This window comes from Rhinolophus hipposideros (assembly GCF_964194185.1).
Source record: "Rhinolophus hipposideros genome assembly, chromosome: 11".
Lineage (NCBI taxonomy): Eukaryota > Metazoa > Chordata > Mammalia > Chiroptera > Rhinolophidae > Rhinolophus > Rhinolophus hipposideros.
Genome location: NC_138057.1, coordinates 54,082,871 through 54,100,512, shown reverse-complemented (window position 1 = coordinate 54,100,512; position 17,642 = coordinate 54,082,871). Strand labels below are relative to the sequence as shown.

General features: G+C 38.3%; 1 protein-coding gene across 1 annotated transcript in view; it reads right to left on the bottom strand.

Moving 5' to 3' along the window:
* Nucleotides 1–17,642, bottom strand: part of TDRD7 (tudor domain containing 7) — a 76,327-nt gene that overhangs the window by 6,268 nt on the left and 52,417 nt on the right. The window contains exons 10-15 of the mRNA XM_081066474.1: nt 16,244–16,446; nt 15,111–15,245; nt 13,330–13,416; nt 7,145–7,279; nt 3,989–4,099; nt 1,104–1,612 (exon numbers count right to left, since the gene is read on the bottom strand). Coding sequence (XP_080922600.1) covers nt 1,104–1,612; nt 3,989–4,099; nt 7,145–7,279; nt 13,330–13,416; nt 15,111–15,245; nt 16,244–16,446 — 1,180 coding nt within the window. The remainder of the gene's footprint in view (nt 1–1,103; nt 1,613–3,988; nt 4,100–7,144; nt 7,280–13,329; nt 13,417–15,110; nt 15,246–16,243; nt 16,447–17,642) is intronic.

Below are 17,642 nucleotides of genomic sequence, written 5' to 3'. Positions count from 1 at the left end.
GTGTTCCTTGTGTGCAATATCACCAAATAAACTTGGTCGTGTCCCCTAAGAAAGCTGGTCACAGGGACAGGACAGGGACCCTTGTACTATTTCCAGGGCTTCTATGGCCTGAGTGTAGAGTGTGGAGTGTAATGCTTGGATTTCCCTGGGTTGAAACCAGTATGTACTTCAGAAAAGGGCTTCAGGAAAGGAGGAGGTGGACGGCAAATGTGAAAATATGAGAAAACGATGGAAGTGCTAAACAAATGTAAGAAATGATGGTTCTCACTGTCCAAAGTCCAAAGAATAGTGAAATATGCATTGTCGCACCATATAGAAGGTGGCACAGCCTCTCTAGGAAGCAACTAACAATATATATCAAGAATAAACTTAAATCAGACAAACAATTTCTCTTCTATGCATCTATCCCATAAGTAAGTTATCAGAAATGTGAACAAAGATTTATGTTCAACATTATTTATAACACTGAAAATTTTGGGAGGAAAAAAACCCTACATAACAAAAGAGAATGATAAGTAAATTATGATTTCTCTATATGATGGACTATTATATATCCATTAAAAATGTTTTCAAAAGAATTTTATCACATGAAAAAATGTTTACAGAATTATGCCAGGTAAAAAAAGTACAAGATTATATATAACAATAACCCAACTGTGTAAATATGTATAGAGAAAATCAGAACAAATACATAAGTAGTTGAACAGGGTGATGCCTGGTCGGCTGATTTTAATTTTGTATACTTTTCTGCATATAAAAATTTTTTCTACAATAAACATCTTATTTTTAAAAATAAAAGTTATGAATTAAAAAATACCTGTTATTTTCTGAATAAATGAATATTTTTTCTAATAGAAAAGCAGAAAAAACATTCAAATCTTCACTTTAGATAAATTAGATTTTATCAGGAATGTAGTCACTAGATTTTTAGATAAATGACATCATTTTAAATATTAGAAAACTGCATAATTCATGAGTCTCATTTCACATTCAAAATTCCCATTCATGCAGTTCAAAGTCCCCCTGCAGGGATTAAGGACTCTTGATATCACTGTACACATTTTTCTTAGAAGTAGAATAAAATGCTTTGTCCAAGGACCTACTTATTTTCCACTTTTGCAGCATACACTTGGTCTTTTTCCACTGCTACGTGGCGCTCCTCAGACACGCTGTAATACAGAATCATCTCTTCCATCAGAACTTCCAATTTATGTATCTCTTGCCATGGCTGGATAACAAAGTAGCCTGGGTGACAGGCCACAGGCACATACACATCCATGTGTTCCCCTGGCTTAGACAAGTGGACAGGAGGTGGCAGTTCCTCCACGGAGAAAGACCTGGTGTGGTCCACCATGGACTTTTTGATGACATCCGTGAGGCTCTTTCTGGAATTCTCTCCAGGGTTGCTCGCAATGGGGGTGTTACTGTCACCACTTTTGCTCTTGGGAGAGCTAGCTCCACTGGATATGACACTCAAAAACACATCCTTCTGATGCTTCCACAAATCTGCATTTGTAATCTGGCGATTAATACTGCGATGAGGATCAGGGAAGTTCTTAGGAGTAAATAAATAAACATGTGCGATCCTTCTGGCTTCATCTACTTTTGTAACCTTTGGAAAACAAGAAAAACCAATTTAAAAAATCCAAATTTACACTAAATTCCGAAAGGTAGTTATAATATTAACATTAAATATTACAACAGTATTTTGCATAAAAACCCCAAGCAACCCAACGTGCTCATTTTTTATTTTTATTTTTTCCCGTTCTTCTGTCTCCCCCACCCACTCCGGTTTAAGCCGTTGTTTCTCAGTCTAGTTGTGTAGGACACAGCTCCCTGGCCCTTCCTGGTATGAGCCTTGTGCTCCCCTCAGCTGAGGCTGAGGCAGTCCATTGGCAGTCGTTGGTCAGCCGCTCACAGCCATGTGGCGACCTCGGTGTTAGGGGCACAGAGCTCCAACACCACCTGAGCCACCGGGCCAGCCCAAAGTCATTTTATTTAAGATGAATTATCTATCAGCTGTAGCAAAGAATAACTCTTACATACTCTAGCAGCAAGCTTGTGGAAGTGAAAAATTTACTAACTTCTAAAATGTCTGAATATTTTTATAACTTGCTAGAGGTCATTATTCCTGAGAGGAAGTGATTTTGTATATTGTGATTTTAAAAAGGGTTTTATTAATGACATTTTAAAACACTCAAAATAGAACAGTATGATGAATCCCCATGTGCTTCTCAATCCAACTTCAACATAAAAAATAAACATGACAATGAGAAAATGTCCTATAAGCATTCTGCTTAAGGCTGGTGCACCCTTGGACTGGGAAGGGAAGGAAAAAGCTTTGACATTTACCATACCCTTTGGGACATCTGATCTAAATTCCTTTTTTGGTCCTAATCTGCCCTCACTCCTCACCCCTTCCCCAGGTACATGCGAGAATAGGGACCTTGGGAGAAAAGAGGAAGAAAGCTCCAGGCCAAAACTGCAGTTTTGCCTCTTTTGCCCTGGAGACTTTTGACTGCCTAACCACCACTTTCTGCCAGTGGGGAGAGTGTTTGTATGGGGATACCACACACTGATAACTGGGAGTGTACTGCTGTGTGTCCCAAAGGGTGGGGTGACTGTTAATTCTTCTCATCAGCTCCTCTGGTTTATCTTAGGAATGACCCAAAAAAAGACACTTCTAGCGACATCTATCTTTTATCAAATTGAGCTAGAAAGGATGGGCAGGAACACAGGCAAGAAGACAGGGAGACACCAGCAAGACAGTTCCTCTAGAGCAATTTAAATTGTTTTTCCCTAGCAAGATGAATCTATTTAAAGTCATACTTTGGAGTGCTAATGAAGTACTGACTGCTACTTCATTTTTATATTGATGATACAGAAGTACCATTTCAAAAATCAACCCTTGAAAATATATCACGTTTCCCCTAAAATAAGACCCAGCTGGGCAATCAGCTCTAATGCGTCTTTTGGAGCAAAAATTAATATAAGACCTGGTATTTATATTGTATTGTATTGTACTGTGCTGTACTGTACTGTATTATATTATATTATATTATCCAGCATTATATTATGTTATATAAGACCCGGTCTTATAGTAAAATAAGACCGAGTCTTATATTAATCTTTGCTCCAAAAGACATGTTAGAGCTGATTGTCCGGCTAGGTCTTATTTTTGGGGAATCAAGGTATTGAGTACCCAATACCCTGCCTTTAGGAGCTGAAACAGTAGCTGAGAAAACAAAATTCACTATCATATGGCAACTGAAGGCTATAAAATGGTATGATGTAATTAAATGTGTAACTGTCCATTAGAAACCCGAAATGACTATGAAGATAGGAAAATCAGTGTGAACTAGAAAAATTTAGAGATTTTCATGAAGATATTTCTCAAAGATATTTCACTGTTAAGTGTTCATATAAAAGAACATTATCTGCATCAGTTAAAACAGAGAAATACCATCTTACATTTCTATTCTTAAAATATGAGCAATGTTTTTGATATGCAGGTGCAGAAAAAACAAGTTAATGAAATAAAGCAGTTTAAGCTTTAGGAAAAGAGGCAAAATCCAAGATTATAAGCTAATTTGTTTATAATCCATTCTACTTTGGAAAAAAAAGAGAGGACTTATTTAAATGATTTTTAGAAACATTTATCAAGAGATATATGGTGGTCCCTCTGTTGGGGACTTAATTCCTTATCATGGTACAAAATAGGAGCAGGGAACCATCTCTCTTACCTTATTAATAAAGGAAAAATTACATAAAGAGTTTAAAAATAACACTGGAGATATAAATTCTTAAATAAAAATTAAACTATGAAATATCGTATTGCTACACATGAAACCAATCTCTTGACTATAAAAATGTGTCAGATATGAAAGCATCAGTTTACAGTAAGAAAAATTCTTTCACAAAAACCAAATGAGCCCTTCTGGCTGACAGCTCCCTTTCTAAATGTATCAAGATCAATAAGATAACTCACCTTAATGCTACAGTCTGAGCAATTCAAAACAGAATCTCTTAACCAAAGCACAGCATCTGGTGTCCACATGCCAATAGACTGTGGAAGATCTGCTAAACAGCACTTGATGGCCTGAAAAGGAAACATGATGGAAAAGTGAATATGCTACCTTAAAATAGGGACTTGAGTAACGTCAATATTATTTTCCTAGAAGTCAGGTGTTGCCAACATAGAAAGCAAGCAATAGCTAGCAATAACGACAATCAATAGGTTGGAACGACAATCATAGCTCAGGTTGGAACACTGGCTGGCTATGTTCCTGGCTCTATATCTAATACTCCTATTACAAGCCAGGGCTTACACCAGGCACTCGACGTACTTCTCAGCCTCCAATACTTCTGTGTGATAGGCCAACATTGTGACCCCATTTTACAGATGGTGAAATGGACTCAGAGAGACTAATTTGTGTCAGATCACAAAACTGAGAACAGGATTGGGACCTAGATCTAGCTCTTCCCTCTAAACCAGGGGTGTCCAAACTGCAGCCCGCGGGCCAACTGCGGCCCGCAATCTATTGTTAATTGGCCCGCAGCAAATTCCAAAAATATAAATAAATAAACCAGGTGAGGCAATATGTACTTCACCTCAAGTGAGTGGCCCGCTGTTTGTGTATTCTACTGCATATGGCCCTTGGTAAAAAAACACTGAAAAAAGTTTGGACACCCCTGCTCTAAACCCAACTGAAAAACATGAAATGTCATTTGGATGAAAACTGACTCTTGTTGCAAAATTCTTTTTGGAGGCTTCTGTGCTTCGTTGAGCATTTCCTGAGTATCTTGTGGGCACAGGTATTTGTGCTCACCTTGGGAAGGAGGCTGTAATGAGAACTAAGGAGGGTCAGAAAAGCTGAAAGCCATAGCTAGCTAAGAGCCTCTTTTCCCGGATGCCTTTTATCTCCCACCATTACTGCACAAGCTTCTGTAGAATGCCTACAGCAGGGAGTAAAAGGTGACCTCAGGGACTCCCTTCAGTCTCACGGAAGCCTTTGAATTGATGGAGGCAATTTTGTGAAGAGAACAAAACATACTTCCAGGATTCCTGGATTCCTTTCCTCTCTGCGCCCCATCTTCCCTGTTATACCCTGCTCCCTTGGGGACTTCAAGTCTCTCACTGTGCCCCCTGGATGAGGTCCCTTTCTTGGTGGGCAGGTCACACACTCTAATACCTGCAGGGGCCAGGCTGGCAGCGAGGGAGTGAGGCAGCCAGATGGGGTTGGGTCACTGGACAGCAAGGCCTTTCAGAAGAGAATGCCCTTCCCAAGCTCCCAAAAAGGAGAGTGCTCAATACAGCCAGGTTTTCTCATTTGTCAAGAGGAGCTAGAAGTAGGGATTTTTCTGTGAAATTATGTGATTTTTAAATCCTGGCAACCAATTCACATTTTAAAACACTGTAAAAGCCAAGAGCCCAAACCCAATATTCACGGATCAGCTCTGGCCGACAGGCCATCCACTGGTTTGCTGCTCTTAGACCTCTTTGGGGGGATGTTGTTAGCCAGAGGCTTGGCCTCGCTGGCTTGTAAGGTTCCCCCAACTGTACCTCTATCAAACAACGAATCTAGGTAAGAGTAATAGAAAAAACTTCTTGTAGCTTTTAATGCTGTAGCACAAAGGTACTTTGTGTGACTTGCAGACAGTCAGAAGCAGTGGATGGAACCCCCTTTCCCCTCCAGCCCAGCTAACTTTTCTAGGTCACGCTGGCCCTGGTGGATGTTCTAACAAGTGACACAGAGGCCGGAGGTGCTATCAAGTGAAATCTCACTTAAATAAAGGTCTAACCATTTTCAGTATTATGGCTGAGCAACAATAAGAGTATAAGTGATTTTGAAAATTGGCTTGATCACAAATTAAACAGCTTCTCTGTAATAGTCATTTTAATATTAGAAAAGTAATTAGAAAAGTAATAGAAAAGGCAACAGTGACTGGAGTGAGAGAAATTATAACAGCCATGCTAATTATGGTCAAGTGCTTTTTATTCACCAAGTTCTGATGACATAAGATATCGTCTGGCAAAAAGTCAAGTGGCCTTTTAAAACTACAGAATGTCGAACTATTTTATTTTCAAAAAATGATTAACATCTATACAAAATCCCTACTTCTCCTAAAAGGCAGGAAGTAGTTCATAACAATTTTAATTAATTCAAAATAATTCAAAATTCTTATCTGAATTTTTACCAATGGAAGAAGGCTAGGTTAATTTTTTTTTTTTACTAAACTCTATGGAAAAAGGTCTGATAAGAAAATGATTAAATATAAACAGATAGGGCTGGCCGGTGACTCAGGCGGTTGAAGCTCCATGCTCCTAACTCTGAAGGCTGCCGGTTCGATTCCCACATGTGCCAGTGGGCTCTCAACCACGAGGTTGCCGGTTCAACTCCTCGAGTCCTGCAAGGGATGGTGGGCAGCGTCCCCTACAACTAAAGATTGAACATGGCACCTTGAGCTGAGCTGCCACTGAGCTCTCAGATGGCTCAGTTGGTTGGAGCGCATCCTCTCAACCACAAGGTTGCCGGTTCGACTCCTGCAATGGATGAAGGGCTGCGCCCCCTGCAACTAGCAATGGCAACTGGACCTGGAGCTGAGCTGCGCCCTCCACAACTAAGACTGAAAGGACAACAACTTGACTTGGAAAAGAAAAGCCCTGGAAGTACACACTATTCCCCAATAAAGTCCTGTTCCCCTTCCCCGATAAAATCTTAGTGTGTATATATATATATATATACACACACACACAAATATCCAAAGACAATGGTTACCTAATTAAACTAAGAACTGTGGAAATAATTATTTACATCAATATCCTGCAGCTGTGTAATCAGCAATGACATCTAATTATTAAAATCAAACCTCTAACTGGACAACACAGCCCAATGACTCAACATACTTAAAAACAAACATTTATCAAACAATTTTCTGTAAGTCTGACTGGACTCCTTGTCTAAGTTGGCTAATTTTGACATCTGAAAACCAGGGGACCACCGCACTTGGATCACTGCCAACTTAGTTACAAACTCAAACTTCAATTGTTATCAAGATCAACACTGAAAGGGGGCATCTCACATGGTTACTAACATATCCAAATCTCTTCCAGCAAATCTCCCAGGCTTGTAACAGACAGTACCTGAGGTGGTATTGCAATCATTTCTTGTAGAAACCGAGGGGGAATTTCCCTGAGCTCAGACACTTTTACGGATGTCACAGTGCCAGCATCCAGGAATTGAACATCAAGAGCCCGGCTGCTGTGGACGTTCGTGATCTGCAATGAGACAAGTGTTGGCTAATTTATGAGCACATCCAAAAGGCCAAAATGCTTCTGTGCAACTACATTTTGTTTAACATTGCAAATAAAAAGCAACAAAGACTATCTGTATTATTAAATTCTCTCTTATTTTAAATTGTACCTGTAGGTATTCTTTTGGAGTAGAATTGATTTCAACATCTAGTTGTTAATTCATTTCATCAGTAATAATCACTAAACTAATAATTAGTAAAATTCATAAATATAGTAATATTGACTGTTTTCAATTCTAGGACCCTGTTGATACATTATTGTTAATTATAAGATGCAGTCTGTTCTCCAAAATGTTAAAATGTGAGGGGGATAAAACTACTGTGTTTTAGTAATGAGGAAATAAAGACTGGAGCAAATTCAGAGACAGAATTTTCCTTGTAGTATTTTTTCTACTACAGCATTGTCAGAAAACCTAACGATAATTTTAATCATTTGTCCTACCGAAAAAATTGAAACAGAAAGTCACAAAGAGGTAAAATAAGTCCAGCTAATAATTCAAAAATGGGAAAATGACACACAGAGTCAATGCAATAATTACCTATGTGTGATCAAATGGCAACATCACACTGTAAGATACTGAGTACACCTTTAAATGCCCACATTTTTCCTCAGTAAGCCACTGTGATATTTGCTGAATATAGTCACGTTGGCCAGAGCCCCATGGAGATGGTGATCCCGGCAGGGACTTCATGCTTACAAATGCACTAACTGCCACGTGAAGAATGGTGGTGCAGTCAATGTGGTAACTGCCAAGAAGAACTGGGCCACTCTTGGATGGGAGTCAGATATACAAAAGTAAAGCCTTTTTTCTACTGCCCCAGAGAATGCTTTATTAGTATAACTGCATAACTTTTTAATCCCTTGAGATAAACACAAATAGTACTATGGGGCAATAGTTTAAAATGTATTTATTTATTCATATGTATGTATACTAAACATATATATTTGGTATGGATGGTATATATTCAATGCTTATTATATTCAGGTATGACTGGGCCACAGAGATATACTCCCCATCTCAAAGAGCTACCATCTCGTGAGAGATGACACAAATATGTAATCATAATATAATGCAGTAAGGACAGTAATAAAGTTATACATGGGGTACTATGAGAACATGGAGGATGGGTACCTTGACCCAGCCAGGAAGTAGATGTTAGGACAAGATTTCAGGAGGAAGAAATACCTAGAATAGGTACTTTTCTTTAAATTTACCTTTTTTCTTATTTTAGTATAACATCTCCATTGTAGAAAACGTATTTAAAAGAATGATATAAAAATCACTTGTAATCTACTATAGATTACAATTATCCTTCTAGTTGTTTATTCATGCATTTACAAAAAATATTTACAAAGATTATAACATATTAGTATATACTATTTCATAAATTGACTACTTTTTACCCAATGTCTCAAAAATATTTCATGTTATTAATCTTCTACATCATTTTAAGGTTACATAAGTCTATCATATAGATATATTGTGACTTATCTAACAAACCCTTTGGCTGAATAATTTAAATTGTGTAAATTTTGTCCCTTTAAGAAATAATCATATTTATTGGACATTTGTATTTCCTTTTTCACAAACTTGAATTTAATAAGTTTCACAAATTTATGTCCTTCAGAGCTGGACCTTAAATGATGAATGGGAGTAAACCAGATTGGTAGGAGTCTAATAAGGGGCTAATCTGGACATTTCAAACGAGAGAGGATGGTCAGACACATACAAGGTCTGACAATTAAGTTCACGAACTTGCCACCGTGCGCTTACATTGGCAGCACTGTACAAGCAGCTCAGTAAGGTTTCATAACCTTGGTATATCAAAAAAAAAAAAAAAAGTGTCTCACAACTGTGTTCATGTTGACGTGTGGTGGTGTCTTGCTGAGTGGTGTTCATTATTGTTGTGTGTTTTTGTGTGCAGTCGCAATAATATCTGAACTTGAATTAGAGCAATGAACAAACATTAAATTTCTTGTTCAACTTGGCAAGAACGGAAGTGAAATCAGGGACATGTTAGTCCAAGTTTATGGAGATAATGCCATGAAGAAAACGGCAGTGTACAAATGGATTAAGTGTTTGTCTGACGGGAGAGAACATGTCACTGATGAAGAAAGGTGAGGGCGGCCAGTAACGAGCAGAACTGACAAAAACATGGCAAAAATTCATCAAAATCGTCAGCTGACTGTGAGAAGCATAGCAGACCAAGTCAACATCGACAGAGAAATAGGAAAATCTTAACTGAAAATCTTGGCATGAGAAAGGTGTGTGCAGAAATGGTCCCGAAGGAGCTCACTGATGAACAAAAGCAAAGGAGAGTTGGAAGTTTGCCAAGACCTTTCGGAGAGGCAAGACGATGTTTTGGGCCATGTTATCACTGGTGATGAAACATGGGTGTACCAATACGATGCTGCAACAAAGCGTCAAAGTGCAGCATGGAAGTCAGCCAATTCTCTAAGACCTAAAAAGTTCCATTAGTCCAAAGCAAGAGTCAAAATGATGTTGCTAACCTTTTTTGATATCAAAGGGATTATTCATTATGAATTTGTACCAACTGGACAAACAGTTAACCAAGTTTACTATTTGGAAGTGTTGAAAAGGCTGCATGAAAAAGTTAGACGACCTGAACTTTTCGCCAACAGTTCATGGCTCTTGCATCACGACAATGCACCAGCTCTCACGGAACTGTTTATGGGGGAGTTTTTAGGCAGTAAACAAATAGCTGCCTTGGAAAACCCTTCCTACTCACCTCATCTAGCCCCCAATGACCTCTTTCTTTATCTGAAGATAAAGGAAATATTGAAAGGAAGACATTTTGATGACATTCAGGACATCAAGGGTAATACGATCACAACTCTGATGGTAATTCCAGAAAAAAGAGTTCCAGAATTACTTTGAAGGGTGGACTAGGCACTGGCGTCAGTGCATAGCTTCCCAAGGGGAGTACTTCGAAGGTGACTGTAGTGATATTCAGCAATGAGGTATGTAGCACTTTTTATAGGATGAGTTCACGAACTTAACTGTCAGACCTCGTATATTTCTTACAGGTGGGGTCTACAAGCATTTTGGTTATGTTGGAACATAAAGTGAGATGCAGGGCAAGGCAAGAGATGGGGCTGGGAGCCAGGCACAGGCAAGGTCTTGGAGCCAGATATTGTGTCTTAAAGAACTTAGACTTTATCTTGTAGATAAGAAGAAGCCAATGTCAAGTCTTAAGTAGAAGAATGAGATGGTCAGCTTTAGAAGCCAGGTACTGTTGGTGGTAAGACTGGGTGAGGGTTTTGGAATCAGATAGATTCAGTTTTAAATTTCAGCTCTCCCACTTTCTAGCTGAATCAGTCTCCTCATTAGTAAGAATGGGGATAACAAAGTTTTGTGAAGATTACATGAGAGAACTCATGTTTAGAAACACAAGATTTAGTGTCTGGGAAACACCCTCATTGAAAGTTGAACATATTATTATTTACTATGATTTGCACTTTGTGTTGAGATGGGATTGCCTAGAAGCACGCAGAGGCTGAAGAGAATGGTGAATCAGGATAGAAACTGGGGACACTGACACTTCGAGGTAAGGTTTAGGGGGAGGTTTGGGTGGAAAATAAGAGAAAGAGCACGATAAGGAAAATTAGGAGGATTTGGTAACATGGTAGCCTAATGAGAAGACAATTTCCAGTTTAAACAGTTAGGTGCAGCAAAGAGATCTGATAAAACAAGACCGTGAAGATACTAATTAGATTGTGCAATTAAGGTGCTGTTGCAAGAACAGGCTCTCTGATGGAATGCAGGCAGAAGTCAAACAGCAGTGGCTGAGGACTGACTGGAAGTTGGTATAGAAACGTGAATGCAGACCACTCAGGATGTGTTTGGAGGAGGAGTGATGGCAGGGAGAGTGATGGCCATGGAATAGATTTGGCTGGATGTATGTAATAAGTTCAAAATGTATAGGCACCAAATGAAGCTTGGACATGTCAAGAAGAAATACATCGTTTAAACAAAGAATCTGCTTTTCATTAATCATTTTCCCTTCCTCAGCTTTCTACGCATCACTAAAAGAATGAACACTTTTACTACTTCAAAGGTAGACAACACACAATTCGATAGTAGTAAAAGTAATACTAGATATTTATATAAAGTATTTGAGCATATACTGGAAAGGTATTATTGCCCAAAAAGTATAACCTGATTCTACACATGAAGAAACTCAAGTTGAGAGACACTCTACAAAATACTGCCACTCTGCAAAAGGCCACAAACAACAAAGAAAGTCAGAGCAACTGCCAGGCTGGAGGAAAGTGAGAAGACATGAAACTAAATACAACTTGGGATTCTGGACCAGAAAAAGGACATTTGAGGGACAATCTCAGAAATGTTAAGTTCTGCAGATAAGTTAATATTATATTCATATTTATTTCCTGGTTTTGATATTGGTGACTCAAGATGTTAACACTGTCAGTAAGGGGCATATGGGAACTCTGAACTATGTTTGCAACTCTGTGAAAGTCTGAAATTATTTCAAAATAAAAGTTAAAAAAATGAGTATTTGTGCATTTATACACTAACCACCATAGAGCTTTAAATTTTTAACAATGCCATGTTCTTTTTAACGAGTCATGTTTTTGAAGTTTATAGCTAAGCAGACAACTCTTGGTCTGCAACCCCAAATCTCAGCCTTCTGACACATATTCACATTAACGACAAGAACAATTCAAAATTGCTCCTTTTGTTAAAATGGACATGACCAAATTTTATTTAAATAAAAGGAAAATCAGTATAATTAAGTTATCAAAATATTGCTATGCAGTATTTAAAAATCATTAAAGCAATGGTTCTTACTTTCCTAGGGTTGGCTTCTTTGAGAATCTTATAAAAATTATGGATACTCTCCTACTCACAAAATACATAATATACACACACACTCTGCAAGGGCCCCTGCAAGTAGAGGTCCTTGCACCTAGATTAAAATCTTCTGAAACAAAGTTAAAACAGAAAAAAATAAAATAAAATCAAGCCCAAACTTGCAGTTTTAGCAACTGAATAAACTAGGTATCAAAAAAAGAAGAAAGGAAAGAAAAAAGAAACAATAACCAGAAAAACTAAAAACCCACTTTTGAAAACATAGAAATGTATGATAAAATATAACAAGCTTCCTTTCAAATTCATAACTTAACTTGCAAGAAAATAAGACAATTATTAGGTACTGGAAATAGAAGCACATGTGAACACTGCAGCCCAAGCCGACCTGGGCAGGAGGGAGGGAGGGTCTAAGACTCCCTCAAGGAGCCAGAACTCTCAAAGGGCTACAGCCTCAGTGAAAGGGTCAATCTGGAGAGCAATTAGGCAATACCTAGCAAAATAGAAGCTATTCATCTCTACACCCAGAAATGCCATTCCTGCACACGAGTGAGTATGCACCTGGGGGATATGCGCAGCAAGACTCATGTTTATAACAAAACATTAGAAACAATCTAAATATCCTCAGGAGAAGAGAGTGATGAGGTTGGCATATTCATACGCCATTACATCATACAGCAGTGAAAACAACTGAACTGGAGCTGCACACGTCAACGTGAATGAATCTCACAAAGAAATGACAAAGCATGTCGCAGAAGAACCAATACATTTTACTATTTACATACATTTTTAAAACATTTATTCATTTAGTTATACTTTATTCATTTTTTACTATAGTCTACGTACATATTCATTTCTATATTTCCACTACCTGTCCATGAAAATATATAGATAGTAAAACTGTGTGTGCATAGATACACACATAATAAAAATATAAAGAAACAAATAGGAACGAGAAACACCAAAGTCAGCAAGCAGCCCCCCAGAGAGGGAATAGAAGAAAGGGGATACAGACAGGGAACGTCGACCCTATCAGTCATGTTTCATTTCTCAAACTGGCGATGAGTATGTGGGTGCTTATTCCGTTGTTTAAGACCTTGTTTGTACACCTGAAATATTTCATAGTAAGTTAAAAACAAAAAAGTCAAGTGACTGATTTTACCTCTACTCGTAACCATTTTCCTTTGCAATGGAAGAGGCAGATTTTCCCACAGAAGGGTACGGAAACGAAGTATTCCGAGGTCATGTGCTGCAAAACAGAATGGCACAACACTTTTATTACTCGGAGCCAAGAGCATATTGCTACAGCATCAGACACACATCGCTGTGTCACAGGCCAGCTGTTTCACCCATATGTAATGAGTGGAGGCAGGGCCTGTCCTGAGGATTACAGAACGTCTGCCTTGTGCCTCATCCACTCTCCTTCCCGGGACATGGCTCATAAATCAGTCCTGTTACAATGTCTAAAAATGTGAGTGTGGAGGTCAGTATGATTCATCCAGGCGCTGGCACCATCAGTTAAACACAGAGAGGGAGGAAGAATCTGACAGAGCCTGGATACAAGTGAGCAGGTTGGGCTAACTGTCCATAAGGCCTCTTCTTCCTATACTTTTACCATTTAGATTAAAAGATAACATTTTAATTCCAAAACAAAAGAAATGTTATCAACACAAACGTGGATATCAGCGCCAGTGAAAGGCCAACACATCATGGCTGTAGGTTCTTCATCCTCCTCTTCTGGTGTAGCTTGAAGCTGGGGGGCTGCTGCGGTCTCTTTCCTTCCAGGTGAACGTCTGCACTCTTGCTGCAGGTAACGTCTCCACCCGGGCTACAAGGACACTAGGGACTATCGAGAGTGCTTTTCACTGCAGGTTATAAGCACACGCATGCAAATGAGTCACTGGAGTCGGCCTTGCAGGGTGTCTCAGATTTTTCCAAGATAGACTAGGAAATCAAACTTAAGTAATGACCTTGAGATACATACATCCACGACATCTGTGACACAGAGAGAGGTAAAGCTATACATCTAATGCCTCAGTTCTAGGCTGGGGTCTGAATACAGACTGAACCTGATTCAGCAAATACTTTGGAATGCCTGTTTTATATGAGACACTAGATTAGGTACTACAGTGTCTACATGAATTAGGTACTTGCCAGTACCTGATAAAGCTGGGTGTCTGCCCTCAAGAAGCCTGCACTCCAGTAAGGCAAATAAGTCCTTAAACAGCTATTATAAAATACAGGGCTGCATAAGTGCCACACGGTGCTCAGTGTGCTCAGGTTAGAGGGAACGGTTCACTTCCAGGGACGAGAGGGTCAGGGCTGAAGTGACATTAGAGTTTAGTCACTTGGAAACCACAGCATATTCTGCATTATGACGATAATGTCCTAACGGAGGTAAGAAAATCACCTTAGAACCTTAAAACAAAACCTCTACATATCCTAAGTCGGAAAAGAATTAAAGGGTAAGGAGCGTATTTAATCAATTTGAATTGTAGAACCTCATCTACCGAGGCGGTAGGCTAAAGAGCTCGGGGAGTGATGCCTTAGAAGTTTTATTCCTCCCTTACGTCCCATGCTTTCCTCTTTGCCCGGGGCAGAGGAGCCAGCTGGCTCTAGCGGACAGACACACAGGCAGCTGCCCTGCAGAATCATGAACTGTACCTTGTAAATAACAAACCTACCAGCTGCTGCGCACTCACTATGTGCCAGGCACAGTGCTAAGCGGCCTCGTGACAGTCCTATGGGTACACACTATTACTATCCTCACTTTACAACGCAGAAACCAGTGGGTTCTTTTTGCTTTGTTTTGTTTTAAATTATGCAGTCTGTGGCTCTTGCCCATTATTCTGGAAATTCTACCTCAAACTATTCAAAAGTTAGTGACCACTCTTATTTGCAATTTTAGGACTAACTCTAGAGGGGGACGATGCCCCAGCATACCTTACAATGGAAGTAGTCCTCTGTCTTTTGCAGAAGATCGTTGAGTTTGTTCAGACCCTTGCAAGGCACCTGGCAGTAGAGTGTGCCATCAGAGCAAATATTAGTCACTTTGACATTTGTGTACATTGCATCAACCTGCAACGAACAAAGGACACATCAGGATGCCTGGGAACACAGCACAGCCATTACCTACCTAATGGGTATCTGCCTACATATGTTCTTACAAGTCTTTGCACTTTAAATCCTCTGAGCTGGAGGATAGATAGGAAAGAATGAGATTCATAACTCCAATGGGAGAAACCAGTTTAGATACCTCTTTCCAAAAGGAATATCTGATATCATTTGTGTCGGGTACAAATAGACATTTTGCATACACTCATTTATTACCACTTTGCATTATCTCAAAGGCTGAGAATATCCTTAACTTCATTTTCTCCCCATTAATGTAGAAAAAGAATTTTTACATAAAACATATTTTTGCAATATTAACAGAAATGAAAAAAAATGCTCTCACCAAATCAACCCCATTATCAGCCTACTTTCTAATCTGTGTCCATGGGCCACATAAATTTTAGTAATTTTAAAAAACTGTAATCATAGTCAAGGTTTAATTTTAACCATTTTTAGTCAAATCATAATATAAAGACAATTCACTATTGCTCTACTTATTAAAACAAACATTTCCCCAATGTTACTATGAAGACTTTAAAGTGATCATTTTTAACATCTCATTCTATCATTTAGAGCGGCTGCCCTATAATTTATTTAAAGGTTTCCTTCTTTGTGGATATCTACGTTCTTCACATTTTAAAAATGTTAAAGGTAATAATTTAATAAACATCTTTATTAATCTAATGTTCCCTTCTTTTGCATTATCCTCCCCTATTATCCTTGCAAAATAATTTCATATAAAATTAATATATGCTCATTGTAAAACTTGGAAAATAAAAAAATCCAATTACTATTTATGTTTTGGCATTTTTCTCCCATTCTTGCACCTCCCACCCCCTTTTTCTCAATATGTATGTAATCTGTCTCTCTGTAGCGTTAGCCTAAAATGTGTAACATTCTTTTCTGATAACTTTCTTTCCTACAATATGTGTGATGGATGACAGCAGTGGTCACAGTGGTACCTGAAGGTGAACCTCTAGTGACTTGTCACATATGGCCTTTAAGCAGGTGGCATTAATATTGATATCATCTTCTCCTGACGTATCGTACAGAATAACAAGTGGAATATCAGCTTTTTCAAGTATTTCCACTGCAAAGATCTTTCCACAAGTTAATGATTCAACCACCTTCACTAAACCAGGATCATCACTTAGAACTTCCAACCCTGAAAAATATTGAATATTTAAATTTGTACTTAATTAGCAGAATCATGCTAAGATGGATAGATAGATTGTATTTATTTTGGCTATTAATTACTACTATGAACGTACTACAAAATTCTTAAATTTTATAGGAAAGCTTTGTTTTACAATCTTCTTTATATAACCCACCCTTTGGTTTTAAGATATATATTATAATGTGAATGCCCTTTTGAATGGTTACACTAGGCAGGCAATCTTAAAACAAAAGAAAAACTGATGATCAATCAGAATTTCTACCGTAGGAGAAATAGCCTTGCACATATTTAAAGCAAAAAGACTAATATATACAAGCACATATTTAAAACAAAAAGACTAATACATATAAAAGCTATCAATCATGGTGCCAGTCATGTATTTGTAATGTTCTTCCTAAAAATATAGCTTTGATTTTTTTTTCATTTTCTAGTTAAATATATACAATTATTTCTTTCTTATAAAATGAACACACATTCATTGTAAATTTAGACATTCATCCTTTCTTTCTTTTTTCTTCCTTTTTTTTCTTTCTTTCTTTCAGTACACCACAATGACCCTGAAGATACCAAATAATTTTCTGATTTATCAAAGAAAGATCAGTGTTTAACATAACATGGTATTTGGTGAATTTAATATGATATTGGGTGAATTTTATTGTCTAATTGTTCTTTAAATTCTTTGAAAATTGTAATTCCATGTCTCATATATATGACAACTCTCAGTCAATCTATAAAAACAATTAAAATTAGCTCATCATTTCTCCAATGGTACTATAAGTCCATTGCTGTATTTCCCCCTTTTAGTCCATAAGCAAAAGCTCAGACTCCCACTGAGCTACCTCTCTCTCTCTTTCCTTCCTTCCTCCCTCCCTGCCTTCCTCTGTCCCTCCTTTCCTCCCTTCCTCCCTTCCTCCATTCTTGCCTTCTTTCTTTCTTTATTTTTAAGTGTGTTTTTCCACGACCCATCAGCTCCAAGTCAAGCAGTTGTTTCATTCTAGTTGTGGAGGGCGCAGCTCATGATGGCCCAGGGATAGAACCGGCAACCTTATTGTTAAGAGCACCGCGCTCTAACCAACTGAGCTAACCAGCCACCCCACCTTTCTCTCATTCTTTTTCTGTTCTCCCAACACATAAGTTTGTCTCTTTTATCAAATCTTTCATTTCACCATCCCAAATCTTGTCCT